The 27,521-nt window shown below is 40.0% G+C and overlaps 1 protein-coding gene across 1 annotated transcript; it reads right to left on the bottom strand.

Annotated features, from left to right (window-relative positions):
* Positions 1-1,552: 1,552 nt before the first annotated feature.
* Positions 1,553-27,521, bottom strand: agps (alkylglycerone phosphate synthase). The gene is made up of 20 exons (XM_026295481.1): positions 27,287-27,521; positions 25,143-25,232; positions 23,948-24,038; positions 23,728-23,848; positions 23,546-23,620; positions 21,708-21,779; positions 20,935-21,014; positions 19,675-19,755; positions 18,656-18,781; positions 18,335-18,443; positions 15,363-15,490; positions 14,588-14,639; positions 12,722-12,798; positions 12,503-12,615; positions 10,347-10,416; positions 9,755-9,816; positions 8,741-8,830; positions 7,136-7,235; positions 6,888-6,945; positions 1,553-3,187 (listed from the first exon to the last, which is right to left on the bottom strand). Exons 1-20 carry the CDS (start codon positions 27,475-27,477, stop codon positions 3,066-3,068), a joined length of 1,908 nt encoding a protein of 635 aa, XP_026151266.1. The 5' UTR covers positions 27,478-27,521; the 3' UTR covers positions 1,553-3,065.

The raw sequence follows: 27,521 nt of genomic DNA, 5'->3' as shown, positions 1-27,521 counted from the left end.
CACAGGTGTCTGAGAATAATGGTCTGGCAATCAGTCCTCAGGTTTAGTTCTTTGGTGTTATTTGTAAATCCACAGTTAGTAACATGTGAATCCTTTTGTTTCCATTTTGACTTTGTTAAAAATAAGAGCAGTCTCACACTCTCCCTGGAAACCACAGGTAAAGTCAACTGCAAAGAGCAAAGTTAAAACCCTAAAACAGCAACTCCTTCTTCTTCTTCTAATAGATTTCCAGCAGTCTGTACATTGGAACTGTAATACTGCCCTCTACAGGAAGAGGTGAAAAAAACCTTCATACTTTCTATCAGGCAAAGAATAGCATCCATCCATTATCTATACCCACTTATTCCTCTTTAGGGTCCCAGGGATCAGCTGGAGCCTATCCCAGCTCTCTCTGGGTGAAAGGCAGGGGTACACCCTGGACAGGTCACCAGTCCATCACAGGGCCACATAGAGACAAACAACCTCACACACTCACACTCACTCCTATGGACAATTTAGAGTCACCAATCAACCTGACATACATGTTTTTGGACTGTGGGAGGAAACCAGAGTACCTGGAGAAAACCCACACAAGCACAGGGAGAACATGCAAACTCCACACAGAAAGGTCCCTGCTGGGTTATGAACCCTGGATCTTCTTGCTGTGAGGCAACACTGCTAACCACTCATCCACCGTACTGCCACAAAGAATAACATATTCATCTACATTTTTGCAGAGTGCATTGCTCCCTGTATTTTTACTTTTGACACTAGCAAATTTTGCCAATCATGCTACCATTAAAGTGACATTTACAATACAAGACTTTTAGTTATAATGGAGTATTTTCATCTTACATTTGCTACTTTTACTTCAGCAAAGGGCCTGAATACTTCCTCCAGCACTGATTCTGCCTCCAGCTTGCAGTATTTCTCCCAGTGCAGTGCTGACCTCTTGTGGACAAATATATATAGACACACAGGCTGTCTATGATATACTGCAGGCACATGCATATTTCATAGAGAAATTGTATTACAGAGATTAAATCAGTCAGGTTAGGAAGACATTTAAATGTGAACCAAAAAAAAGGAAATATGATTTTGTAGTCATTATTGCATCACATAATTATTAGTCACTGATCAGAAACAAAACCAAAATTCTTTATTTATATCCACATCCATTTATATCCATATTCATTCACATGACCCTTGGCTTTAAACACTGAAACTGTAGTGCAAAAAGTCTATTTCCCCATCTAAGGCTGAGCTCTGTTGCTGTTGATAGGTGGTGGTTACGTCAGCAAGCAGCGTGTGGGCGGCTGCGTGGGTGAAGATGACTCCTAAATGAGCCTGTGTGTAGGAAAAAAAAGCCAGGAAGCAAAAGACAGCCTTTATTACACTCCTTTATGGTGGTGCAGGTAGAGGAAGAGCAGACAAAAACCTGCTCTCAGGCTGTTGTTGACCCTCTGAACATAGTCTGACAACATAAATAAAGGGCACTATTGGAGAGCTGAATAGGAAATGATGTGTGAGAGAGGGGGGGTGTAGTATGTGCCCCACAATAAAAATCACCAGCTGGGATGTTTTAGTTCAGTTTATTGCACAAACAGCATTGACAAAATGTACTTGGATGTTACTACATTGTTAAGAGAGGTGGTAAATAAAAACGATACATCCATAACATTCAAGAGCTCTCACATAATTTTGACACAGGGGTTATATGTCAGGTGACAGGTCACAAACGACTTTTTATTTAAGAACGTCTTATGAATTACAAAGGACAAGGTGGCCTGGGAAAATGCAGCATGGATCAGTAGGAAAAAAACGAGATTCTTAAGCAAAAGTCTTGTGTATCTTAACTTTTCTTCTAAATGAGCGGTTAAAGTCTGGTATCAAATTTTAATACATTATACTATCTTCTCATTTTACACAACACGGACATACTAACAAGTTCAACTATTTCAGGAGCTCAGGAATTTTTGGGCAACACCAATTATATGGAACAGAAATAACAGTGTTTTTAAACATATGAAATCATGTCATCTGTAAATGTTTAGCACATGTAACAGTCACAAATATCTACATTTTACAGCTCTCAAAAGGGTTGCCTTTGCATACGCTGATTAAAAATCTAGATTAGCTGTGCATGAAGTTACTAAGTACATGTGAAGGTGGTGGTTATGCAGTCAAACAGACGGTGACAGCAAGGTCTGATGTGTTGAGTCTTTGGTTCAACGTGAGCACCGGGATCCAGAGGCCTTAATTTCCAAACACGGTCACACTGAAGCAGACGTGATCGAAAAGACGTGATGGCTTTTTTCCACTTCACTCTCTCGGTAACAAACCATGCTGGGCAAATGCTCTCAGTACAAAAAATATACACACGAGGAATATCTCTCTGTAATCTTACTCTGAAATTTGGTGGGGGCACAGGGAGGTTTTAGTCAAACTTCATCAGCAGAGGCACGCACACACACATACAGTTGAGAAAAAGTCTCTTATGGCAATAGGTTAGTACAACTAAAGGCATGAGGGCATGAAAACGACAAACAGGAGACACTGACGACAACATCATGTGTTTTGCTTCACAAAGGGGACTCACTGTTTACCAGCGATGTGTGAAGTAGAAGAAGGGGAAGGCAGACAAAAGCTTTAGAAAGGCACAGCGCTTTAGAAAGCATATCCACGTAGAACCTTACCACTAAAGAAGTGCCACACAGAAGAGGAAATAAAAACAAAATTAAGAGTTAACTATGTTGGCAAAGACATTTAGGAAACAGCTAAACAAACAAACAAAACCTGACCAGTACAAAAAAAAAAAAAAAAAAAAATCAAGATGTTGTTGCATAATGGCTGTCGCTTCAACAAGCTGAGGCCACAACTGCAAAAATTAGCTTCAACATGATTGATGATTGTTAATAGCATGTTAGGTGTAATATAATGTATGAGCTTGGGTGAATCATTACATGGCACTACTTTTGATGAAAAAGTCAAGATCTATGTCCATTTGAAATTCACATTTAGTATCTGTTAATCCAAAATGCACAAGATGCTGTGGGACAAAGGTGGGAAAAACCAGGCGCAGGAAATTAGAGGAGGTTCCTGTTGCCAAAGATGTTTTTGGGGTCCACATAGTCCTTGACAGATTTGAGCATCCCCAGGCCGACATTGGAGATGGTGTCTCTCATCCACTCCTTCCGAAGTTTCCCCACTGAATGAGAGAAGAGAGAAAAATAAATAAATAAATGAATAAACTCAAGAAAGAGGAAAATAGAGGAATCGGCACGGCTGATTGCTCAGCAGGCTGCTGGGAGCCAATCAATCTTGTGAGAGTGAGTGAATAAACAGAGGGTGATAAATGCTTTTATTCAGAGAGGAGAAATGTTTTGCATGGCATGATTTATGGAGCTCAGCAGACTATCAAACTCATTAGGCTCTGTGTGTTCCCAGAGGAGGGGCCGGCTGGCGGCTGTGGCAGGCCGTCCCCGGTTCCCTCACTCTTTGAGCCACAACTCCCCTCCAATTCCCTCCCTCTCTGGGGCGTTTTTCTGTGTGTATTTCTGTCTTATTGTGCACGTGAGCACGCCGCTCCAGCTGACCCGCGAGGGTGTTGTGCTTGTATGTCCTGAACGCAGCTTTGAGCCCTCTGACACCAGCCTGATCACATACAGGGTGCCAAAGCCGACTGTGGAGCAACACACAATGGTCCTGTGTCAGCAGGACGTTGGCTTTTTCTCCTCTTCCAAATCCCCCCAACCTGAGGACTGAGTGTCGCTGTGGCATGAAGCCTAGTGAGGGTGCCCACTGCTTCACCAGCTGTCCACTCCGACATACTCCACAGCGTCTGTACCCAACAGGTTTTAAGAGGAGAATATGGAGCCAGCAGGAGGTCTGGTGATGGAGGACTGGAAAAGCTCACTGAAGCCAAACTCTTGTTGGAAAAGTTTTTCTACAAGCTAATAAAAGGCACAATTTCATAATCAAGTGTAAACGCAGGCACAACATGTATGAGGGTCGAGTTTTGAATTTTATGTTTATATGTATTTTGATTTTTGAGGCAGTAGCAACTGACATAAAGGTGAGAAGGGGACAAGAGGTAGACAACCAATATAATCTTTACTAACAAAGAAAAAAAAAAAATCTCTAGCAACAAGACTAGATTAGCAAATAAGCTCAGCAAACAACTGCCCACAGGCCCCTAAAAGCACAATTAATGAATTGAATAATGAATAATCCACTGATGTACAATATTAACTAAAGTGGTCTCAGCACTATTAGCTTATTCTGTGGCCCTGTGCACATTACTACTACTTAATAAACTAGTATTTGCTAAAACAACGGTCATATGGCCCAAACCTCCTACTAAGTAAATAATACTACTCTGCCTTTCAGAGTAAAATTGATTAGTCAATTAATCAATGGAAAATAATTGATTATCAATTTACAGCAAAAATGCCCCAAATTATCAAGTAGTTTGGTCTCTGATCCAAAAAGTAATAAACAAATCAATAATGATTAATTAACTGTTAGTTGCAGCTTTAAATGAATAAACTCAAGAGGAAAATAGAGGAATGAACTGAAGTGCAAATATTTGCAGTTACAGAGTATAAACTGGTGACCACCAGATCAAAAGACCTGGTTTAAAAGTGGTTAAATGTTAACTTTTGGAGGTTATGTCAAGTTAGGAAAAACACCTATATATCTATACTCAACAGATAAATTTGAGGATAGATCTGCCTGGAACAGGTGCTGCTCGCTGGGTAAACACTTCCACTATCACAGCATAAGTAGCACGGAGCTCCTACGTTAATAGGGCATGGTGAGGTAAGGGGTGGCCCTGACATATTAGAGCGCTGCGTTGTCAAGAGTCCAGCCAGGAAAGCCAGATGGGGATCAGCTATGAGGCTGGTGAGTCCTGTCTCCTGACAAAACAGAGCAGACAGCAGGGTCACCAGAGACTCCGATACCACACAAACCTCCAGATGGTGACAGAGGGACCAATCAGCTGCTACCCAATAACTAAGAAAGTACTGTGCTCTCTACCACCTCCTCCTCCCTCTCCTCCTCCCCAATGATCCCCCCTTGTTCCACCTCCATCGCTCCCTCCTCCCAGGAAAAGGAGAGAAAACAGAAGGTGCTGGGACTGCATCATTGCCTCCATCACTGTGATAATTTACACATCTATCTTGTCATTTTCTCTCTTTTTTGCTTGCTATTGCAATCAATCTCACCAGGCTTGGTTTGTGCAGCTGAGACATGCAAAGAAGTGCAGGTAGTTATTATAAATGATAGTTTGTAAAAAAAAAAAAAAAAAAAGGGGGGGTAGAATTTTTCTCTTCAGTTGAGAAAAGTGGTGGTCGAATGCCACAATGAGAACTTTTCTAAATCAGGTCATTTTTTCAGTCTCCTGAGTGTAGTGACCTGTGTGGAGGTGCAGTCGGCATAGTTAGTGAGGTTGGAGCTCTACAAAATCACAAGGTGAGGTGAAGAAGCTGGGCACCCTGGGTTGGCCCCCCTACAGAAGAGACTGCAGAGGCCGAGCTGAGCTTTAACTTCTCGACATGGCGCTCTCACTCCCACTGGGTTTCTTTGACAAATGGGGGTCAGGGCATCAAAGACAGACTAAGGTAGCAGCTCTGTGTTCCTGTGATATGGCTGAGGGTGAGTAGTAGCTGAGAAGCCATGGTGCAGGGCTGATAGATGGATGACTCTCCTGGTGATGGATGTTTAGCAACTCTTCACTGCTGTGACACTGGTGACCTAGTTTAAGAGGGCATTTCTCCCAGTGTTCTGGCTTCAAAACCAATGAATAATCAAAAACGTAAGTATTGCCTGTAAGTAAGGGCAACAAATCTGACTCTGAAGCTTAAATCACCATCATTTTCATGGTGGAAAGCAAGTCAACACTTACTGGCATTAGCAGAGAACTATGTTTTGGAGAGAAGCAGGTAGTGTGCTCTACACACCCAGATCCTCTTACCTACACACACACAGCACACCACTGACCTGCAGTAAACATAGGGCCACAAAAATGTATATTTCCTCCAGTGCCCTCCCACCTCACCACCCTTGACTACATCTGTTTTGTTTGATACACAAAACCCAGTGAAACTAGCTCCATTTGTCAAGTACTGATTGTGGGCAGACAAACCGGCCTGTCTGTGCCCAGATAGCGAGCTCCACTGTTATTAATCACAATTACAGAGTGGCCCTCGCACACGGGAGCTGCATCAATATCCCATACTCTTCCCTCTTGTCACCTCCCTGTGCTGCTCAGGGTGGCCGGGCCACCGTTTGGGGGTCAGTATACAGCTGGCGATAACAGCAGCATCATTTACCCTGGCCCACCACCTCCTTTTTATTAGCAATCTTTTAATTTTGAACCCGTCCCCACCTTCAGGAAAAATTGTGATTTAATATTGCAGCTGATTCACTGCATACTGTTTTTGACAGGTGTGATGAATAGCTTGAAGTGATGTATGAAAACTGCAAGGCGGATGGCAATATAGATAAGGCAGCCATTTCGGTTACTCCTGATGGGGCCCAGAGAGCCACCCTCCCCATGCTCGCGTTTCACTTGGTCAACAACAAATAGTGGAATCAGAGCCATTCATCTGAGCTGCAGGAACATATTTTGGACATGAACGAAGCAATGAAAGATTTCTGACCTAATGCACATTTACAGCACGACTGGCTGCCTGCTTGCTAGCATGGAATAACACACAGTGGAAGCTAGCCATGCTGTCACTGCCACTCACAACAACCTCTTTTCATAAATTACCATTTAGGAGAAGGTGCGAATATAAATGCTGTAACATCATAAAACTGTCATCTGCTTCAGGAGGCTGCTCATAAATTATCTCCATTCGATTGCAAGCTGTACATAAACATTTCATGTCTGACTTTTGTACCTCCATGGTGATGTGACAAGCTCCCGCCATTGGCAAGGATCTCTTCTCTAGCTGCATGCTAAAAATAAAAGCACAAACAATCACATAATACTATAATATAAACAATAATATAAACAGGTTAATACTATATTTTGACTTTGAATCTGTGGAGTACTTGAAATGCACTACTTATTAGATCAGATGTAATTATGAGCTATGACAGGACTGGACTATGCCATGATGTTGACAAAAATGAAAACTGGACCTACCTCCACTTCTTCATACACATGTATTGGATCACTGAGTCCCCTGTAGTTATAGGCAAAGTAAAAGTAGAGACAGGCACCAGCATCATACGTCTGAGTCACCCTGTAGTTTAGGTCAAGAGAAAAGAATCAATGTCTGAAGAAAAACTGAATTTTCATGGATTTGTGTTTTGTGAAGAAACCCCATTTTCATACAAGAACAGTTTTTTTTGGACTTCACCAGTGAACATTAGTCATTAAATGGCCATTGAATATATTTACTGAATCATCAGAGCCACTTCTGTACTGTAGCTAACAGGGTGACTCAATGACACTCATGTGGAAGAGGACACTGATTAGTCTGTTCATGTCACAGCATCTAGATAAGATGCGGCTCTCTTGAAGAACATGTGTAATAAACTTTTCAGTAGAGAATAAAACGCTTCTTCAGTTTGCATGTTGTCTTTCCGGTCTTGTTGCCCATGGAGGAGCAGGGAGCAGAGCCCTTGTTCATTTGACATGGCCCATCACCTGGCACACTGAATGTTCTAGAGGTTAAATGGACAAATCAATCATGTGACAGACTGCCGACGGGAAATGAATGACTGTAGCATAATCAGGCTGAGGCCTAATCTGTCTGCAATCAGTGAGCAGCAGCTTGGTGCTCCTCAGCCGGCTCGGTGCATGTCTGTCAGATTGTCCGTCTGTCTGTGTGGCTCTTGCTAAATCACAAGGGGTCGAGGGCAGGACTGGCTATGCAACCTCAATACTTTTTTGGGATCAAATTAAATGCCTCCTGATATCAAGAACTGATGCCTGTAATTTTGTAATTTGTAATTTTGTGTGCTTAACTATTTGATTCTGAATTATATCACAAATGTAGCACTATGTCATTTAGGCAAAGTTCTTCCAAGTCCTCCATGCTTCGCCAATAGGATAAATCTATTTTCTATATTGTATATTTTTTTTTTGGTGAACAAACCTCACAAAGAGAACTGAAATCATCAATGAACTACTAATTATATAATAATATGCATCTAAAGCCTGATTTAGCTTATTCCTCTGTGCCATAGTCCTTCCTTGTTGTTAAAAACTATAGTTTATACTGTTACAAGTCAATTCACCTCTTTAAAATTTGAAAGTATGTATTTATAAGGATTTTCGCCTTCAGCATAAATGAACAGGCATGAAGCAGAGTGCTACAAACTGGGTAGAGGTCATCAAGTATCAAAAGACAGATGAATACATTATGGAGTTTTAGTGTTTTCATGGGACTTGACTGAGAACTTTTTTTGTTGAATGAAAAAAAAGGATGTTGCAGGAAAATGTTACACAAACTACTGGTCAAAAGTTTGAAGACACCTCCATGTTGTCTATTCCAACACTGCTTTTGTATAACTCTGAAATAATACAGAAGTAGTACTTTTTTTTTTTTTTTGTTTCCCAAAATCATGTGTGTTTTTGACTGTTGTTGATTGTACAAAAGAACAATGCGAAGTCACTTAGTATCAGAAATAATGCATTGTTCCTGCAACAGCATCCACTGTGAAATCCAGTAAGCATTGCGGATATGTGCACCACGTCAATTTAAGTGAAAATGTTTTTTTTTTTTTATTTTTAAAACCTTACCTGCATGTGCATAAGGGTGGAAACTGAACTCCTTTCTCTTTACACTCTTGAATGATGCGTGCCTTTACATTCCGAGAAATGTCCAAAACTCTGAAAAAAAAAAAAAAAAAAAAATCAAGTCAAATAAAATAAAGGATTTCATGTCTCGATGGGTGTCTCAAACTGTGATGTTAGTGTATTTTAATGTGACAGTCACACAGAGGGGGAATCTACTTTAAAATAAATTAATTAGCAGTGCACAAATCTTTAAGAAAAAAAATCTGAAGAAATGTAAGTGGCCAGGAAAAAGGAGCAGGAGAAGCTAACTAACACGAATATTGTGGGAGAGGTTCCAACTGGTATGAAAATGGCTGCCAGTCCTAAGCATGTGCAGCCATGTGTGGAGTGTGGAAGATGGGGAGGAGGATGGGTAATGAGCCAGGCACATATGCTCGCCTCAGTGCCTGATCTCTTGGTCTTTCCCGTCAGGCATGTTACACAACAAGGAGCTGGGCATGCTCCTGTTCGTGTGTGGTGTGTGTGTGTGTGTGTGTGTGTGTGTGTGTGTGTGTGTGTGTGTGTGTGTGTGTGTGTGTGTGTGTGTGTGTGTGTGTGTGTGGGTGTGGGTGTGGGTGTGTGTAAAAAAAAAAAACATGATGAATACATGTAGAAAATGCAGAACACACCACATGTGGATGTGAGATGAATCTGTGTGTCACATTACATTTCCCCACACAGAACACACATATGGATATCTTCTCAGTGAGTGTGCGTATATCAGTAATGGCAGGTTTGTAGGCTGAGAAGGCAAAGCTTCCACCAACGCAGAGCTGGTTAATGGGGGGAGAAGGCAGGCATGAAGGTGAATGTCAAAGGCAGAGGCAAAGAGAAATAAAAGAAAGGAGGGGAGACCGGAGCAGGAGGAAGACAGAGGACTCTCTCAGGACTGAATGTGTGAGAGGTGAGTAAAGAAAAATGTTTACAGCTATTTAAATGTAACAGCAAAAAGCTCACAGCACATATCAGTGTATTTACCTGTCCCAAGGAACAGAGGTTTCAAAGGACTCCCCGATCACAGAGTAGTCCATCCCCAAGTCCTGCCCAGAACACAATACAAACAGAAGGCTGATATATGAATGGGTATTCAGTTTATTTATATGGAAGAGTGTGTTTTAGTGTAGAGCTGAAACATTCTCAAGTCTGTGCCATGCACATGTGTACATGTAAAACACCAATTAGAAACCAGATTAACCCTAAACATGGCCAAGACACCAGCTTTCTACAGGAGTAATCTAGTTGGGGAAATACCCTAACCTCTTTACACAGAGCCATAATCATTAAATATTTCTGGGAGTATTTGCAGGCCACTGACAAGACTAATTTAATACAATCCTCCATTGTCTTTCAGCAGATCTGTCTGTCTCTATGCTCTCCTCATGATGCAGATACCTTCGTGTTGGAGACCCTGACAACAACTGTGACCAGATCAAATCAGGGACCCAAGAGGTCACATTCTGCAGTCTTTCTGTGTTGCTCACTATATTCTCTGGTGTCAGACTGTGTCCTCCCTGCCTGTTCCACCTGCCCATCAGCTCAGGCACAAAAAAAAAACCCAGGAATGACCCACCCGGAGGTAAGCAATGACGAAGGTCAACATGTAGCCCCTCTGCCCATTGTCTTCTCCAGCTGCCAGGCCCCTGGAAGCAGATAACAGGGTTAATATTTAACAGCTCTTCTCTTTGAGCTTTGTTGGCGTCGCCACTCCCCCTCACAACGGCTGCCTGGGAGCCTGTCAATCCAACAATGTACAGATCAATGAAGCTATGCTCCATGCGTTGCCACAGGTCAGCCACACATCCATCACCTGCAGTGGGTAATCAGATTTTAATTTATCACCCAAACTAATCAGACTGAGCTCATTGGAAAATCACTATATTGATTTTCACCCTTCTTCCTGTTTCCTAACATAAGAAGAAAATATTCCTCACAGAACCACACTAATCCATCACTGGCACTTGATCTGATGGGTGATCACAATTTATTTGAAATAATACAATAAAACAAAGAATGCTGACAAGTTTCTCATGATTTAATCGCCAGTTATTACCAGGGCAGTGTCCCTGCAAATTTCATGTCTGGACACTGAGCTAAACAATATCAAACCAATACATATTACCTAAGAAGGAATCAATAACATCACAATGTAAGGAGCACTGAGGATACCTAGCATGTCCTTTGTTTAAACTGAAGTTTGTAATGAGCTGTTGGTCTCTGACTAGTTTGTTACAGGGTGATCACTGAAATATAATAAGAATTGGATGAACACATTACCATCATTCTTACCTATTTTTAGCAATTTTTTTTGTAGGTCATTTTTATGATTATGTAAATACAAACTTTAATTTCATGTGTATGCAAACTATACATAAAGCTCACTATTTTCAGGGTTTTCCTGACTATGGAGAATTAAGGTGGAAGTTGTAAAGCCATTTTCCTGTAGATTTGATGTCACCATCCACCCAAAAGCTGATGGATTTCTTGTTTAAAGACGTAGTTTACATTGAAAAAGGATCTCTCATTATGAGCACAGCCACATCCTATAATGATAAGAAATTAAAATAGAAGGCTGCATTGTAAGTGATTTTTATACAAAATGTTGCTTATTTTTCACAATTAAATTTCTACCATTTATTTTATTATTAGGGCAGCACGGTGGATTAGTGTTTAGCACTGTTGCCTCACAGCAAGAAGGGCCTGGGATTGCAACCCGTCATGGTCCTTTCTCTGTGGAGTTTGCATGTTCTCCCTGTGCTTGTGTGGGTTTTCTCCAGGTACTCTGGTTTCCTCCCACAGTCCAAAAACATGTATGTCAGGTTGATTGGTGACTCTAAATTGCCCATAGGAGTGAGAGTGAGTGTGTGAGGTTGTTTGTCTCTATGTGGCCCTGTGATGGACTGGTGACCTGTCCAGGGTGGACCCCTGCCTTTCACCCAAAGAGACCTGGGATAGGCTCCAGAAGATCCCCATGACCCTAATTAGAAATAAGTGGGTATAGATAATGGATGGATGTTTTATTATTCAAAGTATACACAGACAACTTCCCAATTTTTTAATTAAAAACCAAAAGTAAAGACACATAAATGCAAAGACGATAGAGAATGGCAAACATTCATATGCATTGACTACATCTGTTAAGAATACAAAACACTGTTGAAACTGTAAACATCTCACCACAACGAAGTGTTGAAACTTATCACAATAAACAGAATGGCACAAAGACCAACTCATCTTAGAATGAACCCATCTATGTAATGTGTTTTAAACAGGATCAGGATAGAGAGAACATCCCTCTCCACTTGACAGGTAACTAATTTCACCAAATTCCTCATTGATCTTTTTCTTGATCAATCACAACAGCAAAGCTCTCCCCACCTGTGTCCTCTCACTCTATCCTGAGCATAGCAGTTCCTCACTATCTCTGCCCACACCACACCTACTTTAACATTAAAAGCCAACCTGACAGGAGGACATCCACAGGTGATCCATCAACCCACAGCAAGACTATCCATATAGTGGATGACCAAGTCTGAAGTGTGTACCTATGTTTCTCCATCCTTTTCACTGCTACTGCATAATGAAAAGGTAAATAAACTGACACCAGAGCCTCAGTCAGCTCGTCATGTTTAAAATCCTGCTACATGGTGCTTTGTCATTTCTATTCTCTTAAATGGGAAGGATCATTGTGAAGTGCATCAGACTAAGACAGGTGAAAGAACAACTTACCCAAACTTTGCAGCAATGTCATAAACTTGTTTCTCATGCTGCAGGACTTTCTCACGGTCTCCCTCAAACAACAGGGTGGCTACACACAAGCGGTTGGGGTCAAACCCTTTGAACTGGTGATTAAAGAGGTGGGTTCAATTTTTTATTAAACAAAAAAAAAAAAAAAAAACATTTACAGCAAATAATTGGTTCTGTTCCATTGTGTATTTTTATTTTTACCTTGGTGATGTAAAATTTCTTTAACCCATCCAAAAAGGATGTGAATATTGAGGATACTTGAGGCTTCAGGGCATGACCTGTGAAAAATCACAGAAAAAAATCAGCTCCATTCAAGCACAAAGAAAAAGTCCTGTAAAATTGATATTTTTCACACATTAGTCAAATTCTACTTCCACTCCAGCATTCTGAGAGGGCAAGCAAGTCAGATTTATTCAGGGTTTCAAACAAAAGGAGGAAAAATAAATGGTAACATTTGAATAACATCACCACTGGCCGCTGGCTGACAGCGACAGCAACTATAAATCAGACAGTTTCCGAGGAAAAGTAGGGTTGACACAGTGATATCCGTCTTCCTCACCCACACTTTTTGATTTATTCCTGATTGGACACACAAAAGCGCTGGTGGACAAGTGAAAATGAGGGGCTGAGGCCACTGGGATTGTTATCAATCACAGCAGGGAAGTCAGGGGTAATGTCGCAGACTTCACAGTTCATTTATTTCCTCCTATGTTCAAGTCTCTTCATCACTTAGTGTCCTAATTGTTTCCATTCCAAAATTTGATTGCAGGTCTTTGGGTCTCTCACAGCCATCATACTTGTTAATTAAACACTCAACATCCAGAGAGAGAAAATTACACCTACACTGTGTATAATTTTAGTTTTAACACTCATCTCTTTAGTTCAGTTGCATTTTGCATTTCTGCACACAATACTACCAAGTACAACATTTTTATTGTTTTGTCTTGTGTGTCAAGACAAGCCATGTTAAATTGTAATTGTAGTTACAATCTGAAAAGACCCTTAGATGCATCTACTCTCCTTAATCAACAGCCAACATGATTAAAAGTGAATACATGTCACTAAAAAGTCCATGAAGGTTTCATAGAACCATGACTTCTAAATATTAGTGGAAAATCTTGTGGCTTTATCTTCCCTACTTAATACTAAAAAGTGCATACTCCATGAAAAGTGAAAGTAAAGGAGAGATAATGAGGTCCCTGGAGACTGGGGGGGACTGCTAGAGATTTCTAGCAATTCCAGATGCAGACCTTAAGAAACAACATCATAAAACTTCAACATAGCAACTACTTCATTTTAGACAGGGACATTTTTCATCTTGCTGTAATTCTTTGTGTGCAGTTATTCTGCTGGAGGAATAATACTCAATTTAACAATTTAGTACTGTAGGTATAATCACTGCATAATGTGCCAATGCCATTCACTCGGCAGTATACTGTACATGAATAAGAAAAAAAAAAAAAGAAGAAGTAGTACTTTATTAATCCCCATGGGGAAATTCAATTGTTACAGCGGTTATTCTAATTTAAAATTTTGTTTTATTTAAATTATATAATTTAATAGTAATTAATAAAGTAATAGCTTGTATGTAGAAAAGTAATAAACTAATTATTTATTTTGGGGGGTTTGTATGTGTGTGCGTGCATGCGTGTGTATGTGTGTGTGTTATTGTTTATATTGTGGAATTATAGAGTCTTATGGCCATGAATACAAAAGACTTCCTGAATCTCTCAGTCTTGGCTTTAGGAGGAATTAGTCTGTGGCTGAATGATCTTCCCATTCGCCACAGTTCCTCATGAAGTGGGTGGGCAGGATTGTCCAGTATGGAGTGGATTTTGTCCAGAGCACCAGCCCAAACATTGGAAAGACACAAGGAAACAAGTGTCAGCTAGATAAATATGATTATTGCTGTGCTGACTGTTAAAAGTGTGACATGTAGCACATGACATACAGTGACAAAAACCAAAGATCACATATTGAGACAAGACAAGAGAGAAAAGACAAAAAACAAAAACAAAACAAAAAAAACACGCACCCATTGATGATCAGTGATGTAACAAAACTTACCAAACTTAAACTGTTCATTATCCATGAGCCGTATCGATGCTGGGGCACATCTCTGAAAAATATAAGTTGGTCTACATTAGTTTCAATCATAGCTCCTGCAAAACGAGAGGACTGTGTCAAACATTGGTGGAAAAATAGAGGTTCCAAGTGGTATGAGATCTAATTCAACACATTTGAACTTAATATTCAGTGCATTGGCTAGCACTCTGGTTTTCAGGCTTTAGGTCTCTTATTTAATATCCCAAATGTACAGTCCATAAATTTAGCTATGTTATTTCCTGTAGTTTGATGAATTTGACACAAGGTTCCAGTTGGCACTGTAAAGTTTAGAGTTTCTGTGTACTGGTTCCATTAACCTGTGATGTTCTGGTTGTAGCAGAACAAAGCAGAGGTGGAAAAAAGGATTAACCGTCTTGATACATTTCCTGATTATATATCAAGGATCAACTAAAGAGCACTGATTCATACTGAGGAAAACCAGTGATGTGGAAAATGCCACAAAATCTAAAGCCAACAGTTGGCCACAGATGCTCAACAGCACCTGACAGGTTTGTGGTCTTGGCATGTCAGGGCCTTTAAGTGACAGGTTATTGAACCCATCATCTTCCTCTGGCAGACACATAGCACTAACTTGGAACAGAAGGCAGAATAAGAGAGGAAGATAACAGATTATTTTGCACTTCTGATAATACAAAGACAATGTTCTACAGTGTAGTAAAGAGGAAAGAAAGCAGTATTAAAGCACAACATGTTTAGGAATGGACTAACTTATTACCTGTTTGGCAATCTCTCGAAGACAGGCAACTCCCTGCTCAAAATTGGGGAAAACCACTGAGCCATATTTCTGATACTCCGGTATGGGACGAATTTTCATCGTTACCTCAGTAACCACGCCCAGGGTTCCTGCAGAAAATCACAGTGAGAGAGTGCGGAGAAGAAAAAAAAAAAGACTTTACTGAGGTCTGGTACACATCTCAATGATCCTTTGGGTGACCTACATCTCAGATTTCACCTAGTAGATCTGGCTTTCTACTGCACACTGGGGGACAATTAAACTTTATCAGCTCAAGAGCATGAGGAAATAAAGCAGAGCTCTATCAAAGGCAGTGAGGCCAACAGTGGCAACAGTTATATACACGTACAAGGAAACCTTTGGCTGACCTTATGAAAACATCCAGTCATTAGCTGCTGCTGAAGGAGTCATATTGCATGTGTTTTAAAAAAAAAAAAAAAAATCTACACTCCCTTACACAGTAATACATTTATGCTTCATAATTGTAAAAAAAAAATAGTTGCCTTCATACAAATATTCAAGTTCACAGCAAACTGTCACGGTAAGTTTGTAACATTAACATTAATATTTTTTATTATCCAAAAAAAAGAGATGGTAAAAATGATCTAACACCCATGGAATTCTTTCTGACTTTCAAGGGAAAATTAAAAGAAGAAGAAGGTTGTGCACATGCCTTTACTAAAATACAGTTGACCTCTTTCCACCACAAGTGTGGCCCAAAAAAACTGAAACCCTTTCATGATGTAGAACATACAAGATTTTATAATTGGCACAGTGCCAAATATGGGAAAGCACTGCATGGATCATCATCAGTGTACATCTTTGTATGTACTCAGTAGAGACTAACAAAATATCAGAATAGCTTGTAAATGGAGTAGAACATAAAATTTAAAAAAGAACCAAATTAACAAAATTCCTATGCTGGCTTCAGTTCATCAAATGTGATGATTTGCATTTTTTTCTTCATTTTATCATTACATATATATATCAAATACATCTGAGTTTTAGTATATTGGGTGAACAATGTGACAGTTTGCAAAGGTTTGTCCTGAGCAATTAAGACATGTAATTGATTCAAAGATTAATCAGTTTATCAGACAAGCAAAATAATTGTTAGTTACAGCACTAACTTCGAGTTTGTGAATTTTAAATATTGAAAAGCAAACCTATGGTCTATTTTGACATGTATTACTTATGAACAAGGTGGTCCCATTAGGAGGCTTCCTCAGCCTGTTGTGTCTGTTAAATGAGGCCTTTAACATGACACTACATGCCACACGCTGCTCCCTAGTGGCACAGTGGAAAATATGTGACTCTATTTCGAGGGGGCAAGAGAGGAGGAGTCAGAGAAGCAGAGAGAGAGAGTAAAAGAGAGTCTGGTGCAACAAAGAAGGGGGATGCAGTGAGGAAAAAGGGGAGATAAAAAAAATAACAGTAAGTTCAGAGAAAAACTCTTTTGGGGACAAATGCAGTTTTAGCAATTTTTACTGCGACTCTACCCATGAAACCAAAATTATAATACAGGTTTTGCATGATTTGTTATGATCAGCCTCTGTGCTTTTAAACATCAAACACTCAAATTAAAAACAATGACACTACATTAGTTTAGCTCTAGTTGGCTTCTTTTGACATTATATCCTCCATGGTTGAGCAGAGTTTAAAAGAGAAAGCGATTATCATTGATTATTCCAATTGTACTTTCCACTAGTTGTTGCAGGGAGAGGAAAATAATTTGCATTCAGGCCACTTCAAGGTTACAGAGATAGAGAGACCTGGTTGTTGTGCACTGAATGAGAAACTGGAGGTTTTCCAGCAATTTCTAATAACATGAATACATTCCATTTAACATGCATGGCATAGCTGAGGGTTTTAGTGTGATGCTTTGTTGACTGTTGTTGCTGCAGCCTCCTGTCAGACTGCACAATGGGATTTTTGGAGTAAGAAGGCAGATAATTTTAATGAGCAGGCAGAGGTGTGACCTCTTACTTCCAGTAGGGAGGCCGCCAGAAGAACATGTACACCCGAAGGCATGTGGTCCTGTCCCATCTCTACTTCTGTACCAAACCCCAGCAGTTAGCTCGACTTTAGATTATTTCATAGGTATATACTCTTATGTACATGCAATATAAAGAACTGTTATTATTAGCCTAAATGTATAAGCTGGGCCTTTTAAAACATTAAACCACCTTTGATTGTTAGTGGAGTACGGCCAGTGTTTTTTTAGTTTTAAACAATTTCTACAAAAACAGACAAGAAAACTAAAGGGGGATTTTTAGGTTAAGGGAAACTACATAACACCCATATGTTTATAACATCTTTTGGACATAATGAAATTTTGTCCCAAAGATCATTAACTCTGTGCTGACTGGCTATTTCAAACATGGCATGATGCTTAATTATGAGCAGTTTAAAGAGGTCTAGCTTCACTGGTAATTTAAAAGAAACTGGTAGAATAAGTTCTTTAAAACACATTTGATTTTGACCATATATGTTTAATGGTGATCTTTTGGTGCAGAAATCAGTTATAATGAGTACAAATAGAGTCTTATGCCATGGTTCCAGCTCAGTCAGGGAGCAGATTGCTGAGCTTTGTAGGGTGAATATAAAGTTTGCAACCACAGCTGTTTAACACAGTGATGCCAAGAGTCTCTGCATCTCCTCATTATGTAGGGGAGAACCTGGCATATGGCAGTATTCTCTGTGGGCATTCACAAGGACAGGGCAACACAGATGGGGCGCATAGGACACTTGCTGGTTCCTAACTAAGATCCCTCCGGATCACTTTTTCACCAAACTCAGTTAATGTGAAATAAGCCCACAGCATGAGAACTGTCCTGATGTTACGGTTTTATCACAAAGACTTACAGACAAATACACAAGCCCACATTAACACACAACCCCACACATGTTCCTACATGCCCTGGTGTATTAAAATCACATGAGAGGTAGCAAACCTTCTGAGCCCATGATGAAGTGGTGAATGTCTGGCCCTGTGGACATGCGTGGGCCCTGACAACTTTTTTCAATCACACCTCGTGGGGTCACCATCTTTATGTGGATGACCTGTTCAATCACAAAACAGCAACAACATGAAGTACATACACAACAGTACATTTTTCTTGTACAGATGTTAACAAAAAATATAACTGATATTGCCACGTGTGAACACATAATTTCCTGGTTCATTATTGTGCAGCAACTGCTGTGCTCTAACTGTCAACCTGTGTTTGGAACAAACATGAGCAGGAAGGTAAAGGTCAGGGCGGGTGACTCACCAGGTCCTCAATGTTACCATAGATGTTCTTTTTCATGCCTGATGCTCTGGTTGCTACCCAGCCCCCAAGGGAGCTGAACTCCATGGAGTCAGGCTCATGCCCTGTACAGTAGCCGCTCTCATTAAGCTGTTTAAAATAAACAAAGAAAGAAAAAGAAAAAAATGAAGCTGCTTTGTTGTTACATTTATGAAGTAATTACTCTGTAAACCTCTAAGAATGTTTCAATAAAAGAATGAGTAAGAAAATGGCAAAACCCTGTAGCATTTTTTATTTGTACTAATTACAATTATAAACATTCTGCATGTTTTTTGTGTAATGTAATGTGTAAGTTATACAAGCTCAGAGCATTCACCTCCCATGGCTCTAACCACTCCACATTGTGTGAGTACATGTTTGGGGCTACTTTCTAATGTCAGAAAAAACATCCTTTGAGCGACACAGTAACCTTTATAAGATGCACAATATCTCAGAAGGCTTTAGCAACCTACAAATACTCCTCAAGGCAGCACAACCACTAAAATGTTCCATTTGTAGGCGGAACACTTAATAGCAATAATAATTGTTATAATATTAAGGACCTTAAAGAAGAGCAAGAGCCCACACTAGAAGAGGGCAAAGTCAGGGCCTGTTTTATCACAGCACTCCCTTGGAAGGCAGTTTATAATGCACATCCATCTGGTCCATGAAAAGTGGCTCAGGCTAAATGCAGAGGTGATGTCTGCTTTAGATGCAGCGCACGCATTCCTCTACATCAAACGCCTGCTCCTTCTCCATTTTTCTGAATTAGCTTGATGGTGCCATCTGCTCATGACCGCTGCCTCACTCTCTAATCTCTCCCTTTCAGCACTCTGCTCCCATCTGAAACTCCTTCCTAGACCCTGTTATAACATCTACAACAATACCAAGGTGACTGAGCATGGACAACCTGCATCTGAACAGTCCACACAGCTTGAATGTTTCCACGTTTTACAGTAATGTAAATCTCTGTCAGTGGATGAATGTGGATGGGCAGTACTTACCAATCTTTCCAAATCCTGACCAACAATGCCAGCTTCCACATGGGCAGTTAAATTTTTCTCATCAATCCACAGAACACGGTTCTTGCATAGACAAAAACAAAAAACATTAACATCCTCTAAAAAATGGTCATTTAAAAATGCTGTTTGTTTTATTTTTCTAAAACAAGACACTATTCATCTGCTACAGTGTACAAGATTTTAATAATAATCCTGTGCATCACCAAATCTGTCATGTGAACTACATGTATTACGTCTTAAAATATCTCAGGCTCAAGCATACACACTGTCCTCAATGGTCACTCGGCAGTTTTCTTACAAAATTGAAAGTTTGCACACGCATGTCCTTCATGTCTGAGGATAAATATTTGCAGAGGTGCTATGGGACAGACACAAGAGTCAGTTTCCTCAAGGTTAAACTCAATTTAACATCTAATTCCAAATATATGCCTCTTATTTGGGCCACTGGGCATATGGCCTACCCATACCTGCAGGAGGTCATTTCAAACCTGCCATCAATTATTCTCCAGAGGTAATAAGCTTTATGTTCCTACCACACTGCTCCTTTCATGTGCTTCCAGTGGAGCCACCTCACCTCTGACCCCTGACACTGAACACTGGTCACTGGTGTCTGTGGCACCAAACTCAATGACCAGTAGGCTAGCAGGACCCAGACAGCTTATATATCACCTCTATATGAGCCTGGATCAAAGAGCTGTATTGCACTAGTGACAATATTAACCATTTTACATTGTACCCAATAAAACATTATCACGTTCAGGGTGAGAGCATTGGTATGCCATAAAGATTAATGGCTGATAACAAAGACTCATTATTGCATCCCAACTGCACACCACATATATGCTCATTGTAGGGCTACAACTAATGATTCTTTTCATTATGAAATTTTTTTCAAATTTTTTGTTGAAAGACAAAAAAAAAAACAAAACAAAAAAAAACTGAAATACAAATTACCAAACCCCTAAGTTGATGTCTTTGAATTTCTAGCTGTCAGTACAAAATCCAAATGCATTCAACTACATTTCAGATGTTCTTATCTGATTATAAGAGCAATGACTTCTGTTACACCAATAAAATATATTTTAGTATTAAAATAAATAATGGAGTAAATTAGCAACAAAGAAAGCCGTTCAGAAACAATTTAAATGGTAAACTCTTTCAGACAGCATCTAATTTAGTTTCAGTTTTCTAGTCAATACAGTTTAGCTCTTGTGACATGTAAAGACACAGGTGTCCACATACCATTTGGGAAGTGTCCAGAGAAACAATGGATCGAGTTTCCTCTGGGGGGCACTCTAAGGCATTAGAGACACTAGTCCCTCCTGAAAAAGAAAAACAGTAAAGAGTAGCAACCCTGTACTTCCCCATTCTGATAGAATTATGCTCAAAATGGTCCTCACAAAGACATAAGTACAAAGCTATAAGCTGTGTACTGCATGAGTGTAAGCACTGGTATCAAACCTCAATGCTTACTGAACACACACTGAAAGTGTGTTTATAGAATTGAGAACTGGAAAAGCAAAGTTTGCACACTGCAAATGACCGGGGGCATCAGGTTTTAATTGCATAAACGTACGACTGACTTTTATTGATTATATTATGCTCATGAACTGGTTCACAAACCCCAATAATACAATATAAGATTCATTTATGCTATTTTGTCATTATGCTAGAGTTAATAGCAGTAAGAAAAAGAAGGGGCAGATAGAAAGAGATAGGACATATGAAAGAGATCCTAATTATATCATACACTTAGCCCAGTGGCACAGTGGGATGCCTATTAATATTTATTCTGTTGCTCCAGTGTAAAACACAGACAGCAAGATATGAAATTCTGCATAGCAAACACTGCATGGTCACCAATTCATTATTTACCAGTTTCATTCAAAAACTGAATGAGTTCATTGATAAACTAGAATTTCACAAGCAGGGAATGGGATTTAATAATATATTGTACATCACAGGTAAATACACATCTCGTGTCCTGTATGAGAAACTTTAATTTGATGACTCACCTCCATATGGTATCAAACAAACATTATGTTTGCATGCCAGTTCTACAATTTTCACAACATCATTGTGGCAGTCTGCAAAGATATAGAATTAGAAAAATTAAAGGCGCCATAAAGAATATGTTTACATTCACTGTCCTCTATAGCAATCATAAAAGAACTGCTTTCTAATAACAGGAGTAGACGCACTCCAAGGCAGACTGCAAGCCAAATAAACGATGGTACATGACACTCCATATATATAGAAGAGAATAAATTTATATGGTCTGAGCAATTAGAGCAGCAGGACCAGTAGAGAAGCAGTGTGCTTTCTGATTTGCCTGATGGTTGTAATTTGCCTGGGGCTTTCCTCGGGCAGAGTCACGCTGCATGAAGCTACACTCTATTGGATGAGATGTGCTGGATCAATACAAAAGTGCTTTAGCCAATCACGCAACCCACATCCATTCACATTGGAGTGGTGAGCGAGTAGGAAACTAGCAGCACCCACCCATGTGGATGTGCCTGACTGGCTTCAAGTGCTTTAGAAACAGTGAGAAATGTCTGCTTTCTAGTAGATTTTGCTGTCTAATTAAACACACAGATCCAACCTACAAATTACAATTAAACAAACCAAAACCCGAATTAGAGTACACACTCAAGAATTAATTATATTATAATTAATTATAGTCTATTTTACTGGACAAACCCAATTTTTACAACCCTTGATTTTAAGCAAACCCTGGTTGAACTTCCACTGGCAACAATAACCTCCGCTCCAGATGAGACCTGCACAACATTCAGGAGAAATTTTGGATCATTCTTCCCCACAGACCTGCTTCACCTGAGCCACATTATTAGGATGGCGATGGCAGGTTGTCTGTAACACTGCCATCAACTTTATACAAATCAGCAATTCTTGATCTCAAGTCGCCTGAGATTGCTTTTGTGGGAAACATGGTTCACACCAGCAGATGCTTCTTGTGGATCACAAACTCCTAATGTATATTTAAAAGTCAAAGTAGTTCTAACCCATACCTTCCATCTTGTTTCATTGACTGGACTCCAGGTTTGCTAACTTGAAGTCAGCAGAGAGGTTCACATACATTTCCTACATACACTGCAAGTGTTGGAATGATTAACTCACTCACTGTTAACAAAAACAACACAATGATTTATGAGTTATTGAGCGCTGTCGCCTCACAGTAAGAATCCCACTCAACCCTGTGGCCTTTCTGTGTAGAGTTTGCATGTTCTCCCTCTGTGTTTATGTGTTTTCTCTGGGTATTCTGGCTTCCTCCAACAGTCCAAAGACATGCAGGTTGGAGTTAGGCTAACTAGTGACTCTAAATTGCTTAGACGAAGATGTGACCATATTTTAAGCAAAAAATATGGAGAAACGCGGGTAATTCTAAAGGCTTCACATAAATTTTTCTTGCCACTGCACACAGTAAATAGGAGTATATGCAGGGTTCTGAAAATTTTTAATTTGTTTGCAGTATGGATGCATGCTGTTTCTTGTGTGATTTGCTGGCCATGTGGCTAACTCAGCTCCAATTAGTCAACAATCATTTGCATGATAAAATAGTACCCGACATGGCACCAAAAAATCCAATCTCAGAATTGCAACTCAGAGGTGTACTGTGCAGGGCCAGATCCTGGAGTATTGGGTGTGAACCATCTTCCCACTGACAATTCTTATTAGGTTTCCACTGAAACATATTAATATCCCTGTCACTGCAGAGAGATTAACCCTTTAAATTCTAAGCCAGTAGGGGCATCAGTAATACTACTGGGGAGGAGATTAAAACAGACTAATTTAAGAAAAGAGAAAAAAAAAAAAAAAAAGTTTCTGAACTTACTTGGCCATACCACCACGTCTGGAATGCGGCCAATTTTCCCTTCTCTCAGAGCAAATATCTCATGTAGGCAATGCCCTGGAAAAAAAACACAATCATCACAAACAAAAAACAACATTAAAGTAATCATACAGATTTAAGCATGCTGTCGTTTACAAACTTTAAAAGGTAGCTATGTCCCTTACCATGGCTGCGAAACACCCGGTCCTCAGGATCAAGAGAGAACAGAATACCTGTAGGTTTCAGTTCCTCCACGAAGGCTTCATTAAGAATCGGTGGTTGTAAAGCACTGGTATTCAAAATGGGCTGAAAGAAAACAAGCCATTGTGGTTTTGGTAACTTTGATTAGGTGCTGTACATTGCCATACATTAAAAAAATGACAATTAACCATGAATTGTACTCACTACTGCTGGAGTTTTATGCTGCAGACTTCCCCCAAATGTACTTTCAAGCCAATCTTTCAGACCCGGGATAATCATACCACTTAGTCTATATCTGGATTGTGTAAACAGAGACAGATTGTGTGGACAACCATTAAAAAAAAAAAAAAAAAAAAAAAAAAAAAAAAAAAACTTGCCTCATGAATTGGCGTCTACCAAATATGAACGTCAAAATACTGAACCAAAATATTTTAAAACTTGACCGTGCTTATTTGTTTGGAAAACTATGCCTGAGTCAAATAAGAATAGAGTGTGACGTTTGAGTCAAATGAGGATATTTAGTCAAGAAGAGTAGAACAGCACAATCCTGTCACATCAAGCACAGAGAAGAAGAGTAGAAGAACAACATTTCTGACATTCATTCAACTGTGTCCCAAGTCTAGGTTATTGTACACCATCCAGGTACTTTGTCTGTTGAAAGGATACAGAGTGGTTTGTGACAACTGACTGCACAGGGGGAAACTGGCTTACATCCCCGTATACATTGTGCCAGTTCTCAGTTTTCAATCTGACAGACAATGCTGTTTCCACCAAAGTCATACGTCATCTTTACAATAACAAGGTCTCTACTTCTGCCGTTGTCATGGAGGCGGGCAGGGAAAGGGCTATTCTTTGGGCTGTAAACTGAAGCCATATTCAATGAAACTGAGAACAACTCGCTTTGTTTCTAGACACCCTCGAACATTCAAACAAAATCTTTTTTTTTCCTCCAACAGTCAATGAATAACCATGCCTTCCTAAAAACATACTATAATTAATAACATAATATTTTCCATTTTTGAGCAGATCAGAGAAATGTTTCTTTTATGAGCACCAGAGTGAAAGAAAGCTTAAAAATCACAACCATTGACCTTCTCAGATGACAAAAGACAGTTTAAATGCCAACCACTAGGTGGCAGTAGCACCACATTGCTGTGAGCGTAGGAAGGTGGCAGCAAAGTGATATGAAAAGCTGGTTCTACAGCATGGGCAGTGAAAATGATCAATGCATCGCACCAGCTCTCCAGCCTCAGTATGAATGCTGAAGCTTACCACAACAGCTGTACTACAACAAGTTCAGAGGCTGTGAAGGTTAACTACTACCGACTGATTTCTCTAAATGATCTACTGGATCAGAGTAAACAGTACATCCAAGGTGTGGTGTGACAGGTTACTGTACCTTTTGCCAGTAAATTCTGCTTGGTCTTTCTTATTGAAGAAGAATCTTGAATCACTGTATCCCCAGCCGTTCCATTTTATAACCTCCTGCCTGTGGAAAGATAAATATTAGCTCAGGTTAAGTTACCAACTCATACACTCTAAACTGAAGATATGACATGAAATATCATCTGAAGAAGTTACAAAAACACATGTGAAAGTGATTCCTGGGGAGGATGTTTTAGTTAATTCTTAATTTGTACCACAACCCCTGTTACAGGCCTGGCATAAACCATTTTCCCAAAAATAAAGAAAATGGAAAGTCCCTTCTACATAATCTGATAACTTGTACTGAGATTTGGACACATACATATAGCATTTTGCTGGGAGTCAAACATTTTTCACTTTATTCAGTCACAAGTTGAAGCTGGCTACCATTTGGCAAGTTGATATTGTGGGAGAGCACAGAAAATCACACCTATATTAGTCCCTGAACACTTACCAATACACAACATTTTGCACACATGTTCTCATACACACACAGCTTGACACACCTATCAACAGACGTAACTACAGACACACCTTGCGCTGTTAACTGTTTAGAATGTAACACATTAAAATTGCATTTCTGATACCTGGCAGCCATTATTATCTAGAGCTAGTTTGAATACTGCTCAGTTTTTTATGATGAGGTCCAAATGTGGGTGCTGAACAAACAACCTGATTCCTATACCTAATTGATGCTCAGGCACCAATCATACTTACTGTTCTTTAGTACAGTCCCATACTAAAGCTCTTCTCCAAAAAGGCTGAGCTTACTCAGATGTGGATAAAGGTGTGGAATTGCTTAAACAAATGCCACTGTTATTAGTTAAGGGCTATTCTATTATAATCACCAAATGCACTACCAAAGATGCCTGTCTATGCCTTAACACTGTACAGAGCTTGTGTGCTGGGCTTAGACTCACCGCAGAAAGACCACTCAGCGCACACTTAATGAGCAGTGCTAGCTCATCAATCAGTTGTGATGGGACGTAAACACAGTGGAATAAAAACTAAAATTGAGTTATGAAACTGATGTGTTATGATAAATGGATCTTTTTCCAGCCTGTAAGCACGTAATGTCAAGACTCTTTACATGCAATATGCATTTTTTTATATGGGTGTCCAATGTAATTTCATTAATATACTAGTACAATACTAGTACCCTCTAGCAACTGTTGAACTCTTACTGAAGTATCCAACCTCCACAGTAAAAACTAAATGAGTCAAGTTTAGCATAACATATGAGGACAAGATGACATGATATTGTACCATATTATCACTTGGACATGATAACCAGAACAGCACATGATGAATTTCACAAGGCCAATTTCCCAAACTCATGCACTCATTTATCCTTCTCTGAGGAAGGACAGTTATTGCAGACGGACACTAGATGTCAGCACAGGGTGGTGGTGTTTCCTGCAAGGAGGTTGAATGTCATGCCACCACTTGTCCTGGCCAATCAGAGCAACAGAAGCCACAGAAGTTTCACTGTTATCACATATTTTTTTCCTTGAGAGATTTTGGAATCGAGATAAAACAAATAGATAAATCTAAATGGGTCACGATCTAACCAAGTAACGACTTACGGCGTGTAGCGTAGTTTTTAAACCAAAAACTACATAAATTAGAAAGCGCGTTAGGGTTTTACGTATGTAACTCAGCTACAGTGCAGTGATATTAAAAGATAACTTGTTCTAATTAAAATGTCCGGAATTCAATTTAACCACATTGATATTTAAACCATCATAACGTCCCTACTTGTGTCACGCCTTTAAAAGCCTTAGTTACGCTGAAGAAAACCCCACCTGTCAAACTAAGTGTCTGTTATAAGTCTCAGAGATAGTCGACACCAACGTGGAGCTCAAGATTGTAAGCTGAGCCGCACCCACTCCATAGCAAATAAATGACTATAATGTTTGCCAAGTAACGTTAGCTAGCGGGCTAACCCAACTAACATTAGCTATGTCCTCATATGCTAGTTACCCCTGGAATAGATAGGGAAAGCAGCCCGTCAATACACTCTTGGTTATTGCACAGTGTTGTCCATCTAATGTTTAACCAGTTAAAACCAGAGAACAGACCCCGGTCCATTCCTCAACTGCAGCCTTGTAACGTTACCTCCTCATCGGCACCGTCCTCTCTTTGCTGGAGCCATCCAGTTTGCTACTTTGAGCTTTGCACTCCGCTCCCAGGATGGACGAGTCAGCGTCCGCGGGTCTCTGTAAATGCCCGGCGATGATCCGTAGTCTCTGCCGTGCAACTCGTTGCCTGTCAGAGCTGCCGTCGCCGCCGTTGCTGCTAGACGCCATGCTGCTTCCGTGTTTGTGATAGAGGGAACGGATCCACGAGCCGC

This window comes from Mastacembelus armatus, chromosome 21 (assembly GCF_900324485.2).
Source record: "Mastacembelus armatus chromosome 21, fMasArm1.2, whole genome shotgun sequence".
NCBI lineage: Eukaryota > Metazoa > Chordata > Actinopteri > Synbranchiformes > Mastacembelidae > Mastacembelus > Mastacembelus armatus.
This window is presented reverse-complemented; position numbering and strand designations above follow the sequence as displayed.